Genomic DNA, 2,972 nt, shown 5'->3' on the forward strand with positions numbered 1-2,972 from the left:
AGTGGGAGAGCGAGAGCAGAAAGGGGAACTCGCACCCAAACATGAAGAGCAGCGAGCCGCAGGTGGTGAGCGCGCCGCCGAGCCTATTCGCAGCAGTCGCAGTTTGGGTGCCAGTGCGCACTTCGAGGCGGACAGGGGCGATGCGGCGCACAATGTGGGCCCCATGTGCACGGCTGCAAACGCGACGCGCTCCTCGCGGGTGGGGCTCTTGCCGGCGCGGCTCGGCGGCGCGGCGCGGTACGCCGTGGCGAGGTGTAGCGCGTAGTCAAAGGAGAAGCCGGCCATCACCGCGACGCCGCACATCTCTCGAATCCCGAGCTCGACGCCTACTCGCAGCGACACGGGGGCGACGCGTCGAGTGCGGAGGCGCCGTCCGGGGTGTGCGACGGGCGGGGAGCGGCATCTCTCGTCACCGCAGAGCTGAGCGGCGCCCAGCACGGAGCCGATGACGCCGGCGACGGTGGCGGTGGCGAGGGAGGCGAGGGCGAGTGAGCGAGTCGCAACGGCGACGATCACATAGCACAGCGCGAACGCTGCGGCGAGCGAGCTGCTGAGCGCGTGGAAGAGCCGCGGGTAGAGCGACGCCACGGCGAAGGCGGAGACGAGCACGCGGCCGGTCTCCTTGCGCGATGCCTCCTGGTACACGATCGGGAAGGCGCGGCGGAGCGGTGGCGGCGCGTCCGCGAGCAAGCGGCTGAGCACGGTGTCCCACAGCGCGCGCAGCTCGAGCCAATCGAGCCAAGTGGCTTGCGGGTACGAATAGGTGGTGAGGAAGGGCAGGCACAGGAACGCCAGCTCCGAGTCGATGAAACCCACTTGGGAACGGTACGGGGCGCCCCGCGACGAAGCGAGCCAAGAGTGGATTGCAACTGTGAAATTGCCGCGGTGGCCACTAGGCAGGCCTGTCACAGGCGGCGATGGGTCGAACAAGGGCGCATCACGAACCGAAGCGTCGCCGCCGCCGCTGCCGCCGCTGCCGCCGCGGCCAGCGCCGCCGTCGGCCACGCTGTCAGCCCCGCTGGGTCCGGCGCCGCCGCCCGCACCGCTGCCACCGTCGTCTTTTGTGAGGCCCGTCGTGTTGGTGGAGTGGCGCCTCGCCCTCTCTCGCTGCTGCCGCGCCTTTTCCTCCTTTTGGGCCGCAACCTCGACGTTGTGTCGTCGCCACGCCTCGAGAAAGAAGAGCGGCGCGCCCTCCCGCACGAGCGTCGGCGGTCGGCAGAGCCGCAGCTCGCACGGCTCACGCGGCAGAGCAGCGGAGAGTCCGAGGAGCGCGCGCTGAGTGTCCGCGTCGGACAGATCAAATCCGGCGTCCAACACGGGACGGCCGCGCTGCGTGTCAATCGCAAAGCGCGAAGTCTCATCGGAGCGGTCGATGGCGGCGAGGCCGAATACCACGCAACCCGGCAGCGCGGTTGTCCGGAGGCTGCCGCCGTGCGCCGCCGCGCGCACCTTGTCGTCATCCTCTAGCGCGGCGGCGGCGCGACTGAACATGTGGTCGGGGAGAAGCATGCTCTCCTGCGTTCGTGGCAGCTGCAGCCGCGCCGCCTGCCGCCAAAGCAACGCCGAAACGCCTCCGAGCACCGCGATGAGCCCAACGGCGAGAGGCTTCAACTTGAGCCCGGCGCTGCCAGGCCGGGCGAGGGGCAGCCGCAGCTGCCGCGAAGCGTTGAGCTGGCGCGCGTATGACTCAAACCAACGGCGTACGATCGGCCGCCCTACTGGGGTCAGCTCGCCGGCGCCCCGGTCGCCGGCTGCCTGATCCTCGACGGGGCTGAGCTGCTCCTCGACATCCTACAGGCGCAACACGCTCGCGCTGGGGTGGGAAGAGCGTAGCCCGCACCCTGCCTCTCCCGCGGAGCGCTCGCCTCGGCGCTGCTGACGCGGCGGAGGGGCGCGTGGCCGTGCCGGACTCGCACCGTCAGCTCGCTCGAGCACAGCCACGAGAGAGCGCAGGACACGGCGGCGGCGGCGGCCTGCCTGGGCGGGTGGCGCTCGTGGAGGATGACGAGGCAGGGCCAGAGGGTGAGGGTGAGCGCGTAGTCGATGGCGACAGACAAGCCGGCAAAGATGCCGAGCGAAGAGACCACCGGCAGCGGGGTCAGCGCGAGGGCCCAAAAGCTGAGCGCGGTCGTGAGCGAGGTCGTCAGCAGCGCGGGGCCTGCCCTCGCCAGCGCGGCCTCGACGTGCTCCGCCTCGGAGCGCGGCTCGCGCTGTCGCCGCCCGCCCGGCGGCGGTGTCCCCTTGCGGTCCTCACCCCCTCCCCCGCTGCTCTCGCCGCCAGCCTCCTCGCCCCCTCCCCCTGCGTCCGCACCCTCGTCTGGCGCCGGGGCAAACCGCTCGAGCTGCCACGCCGACATGAAGACGAAGAGGTCGTCCGCGCCGATGCCGACGAGCACGAAGAAGGCGAGCGTTGAGATGGCCGCCGTCATTGGCACGAAGAGCGCGTACAGAAGCCACGAGATCGGGAGCGCGGCGAGGATCTGCCAGATGCCGAGGGTCGCGAGCCAGCGCGAGCGGAGATGCAGCGCCATCAGCACCCACACGAAGAGCACGGAGCCCGCCGACCACAGCACTGCCTGGTCGGCGAGCGATACCGCCTGCAGCCGCATGCAGAGTCGCGAGCCGTGATGTGGGCGGGGTCCTGAGCTCCTCGCCTGGCTGTGGTGTGGCTGTGGTGTGGCCGTGGTGTGTGTGTGTGCGTGCACGTGTGCGTGCACGTGTGTGTGTGTGGTGGGGGGGGGGGGGGGGGGCCCTCCAAACCCCCCAACCTTTTGGGGGGGGTTTTTTGTGGAAGTGGAATTGGGGTTTTTCCCCCAAGGGGGAAAACCCCCTCCTTCCCAGGGAGTCACCCTTTTCCTGGCAAGGAAACCTGAGGGCCCCCCGGCCCCGCGGCCCTTTTCCCATCCAATTAAAAGCCCAAAGGGCCAAAGGGCCAAAGGGCCAAAGGCCACAAAGCCCCCAAAGGGCCGGGG

At 70.1% G+C, this 2,972-nt stretch overlaps 1 protein-coding gene across 1 annotated transcript in view; it reads right to left on the reverse strand.

The window, feature by feature from the left end:
• Positions 1-2,404: 2,404 nt before the first annotated feature.
• Positions 2,405-2,972, reverse strand: part of EMIHUDRAFT_441676 (hypothetical protein) — a 1,958-nt gene continuing 1,390 nt past the window's right edge. The window contains exon 4 of the mRNA XM_005785439.1: positions 2,405-2,599. Within this exon, the coding sequence (XP_005785496.1) occupies positions 2,531-2,599 (69 nt within the window). The 3' untranslated portion in view covers positions 2,405-2,530. The remainder of the gene's footprint in view (positions 2,600-2,972) is intronic.

Source organism: Emiliania huxleyi, assembly GCF_000372725.1.
Source record: "Emiliania huxleyi CCMP1516 chromosome Unknown EMIHUscaffold_160, whole genome shotgun sequence".
NCBI lineage: Eukaryota > Haptophyta > Isochrysidales > Noelaerhabdaceae > Emiliania > Emiliania huxleyi.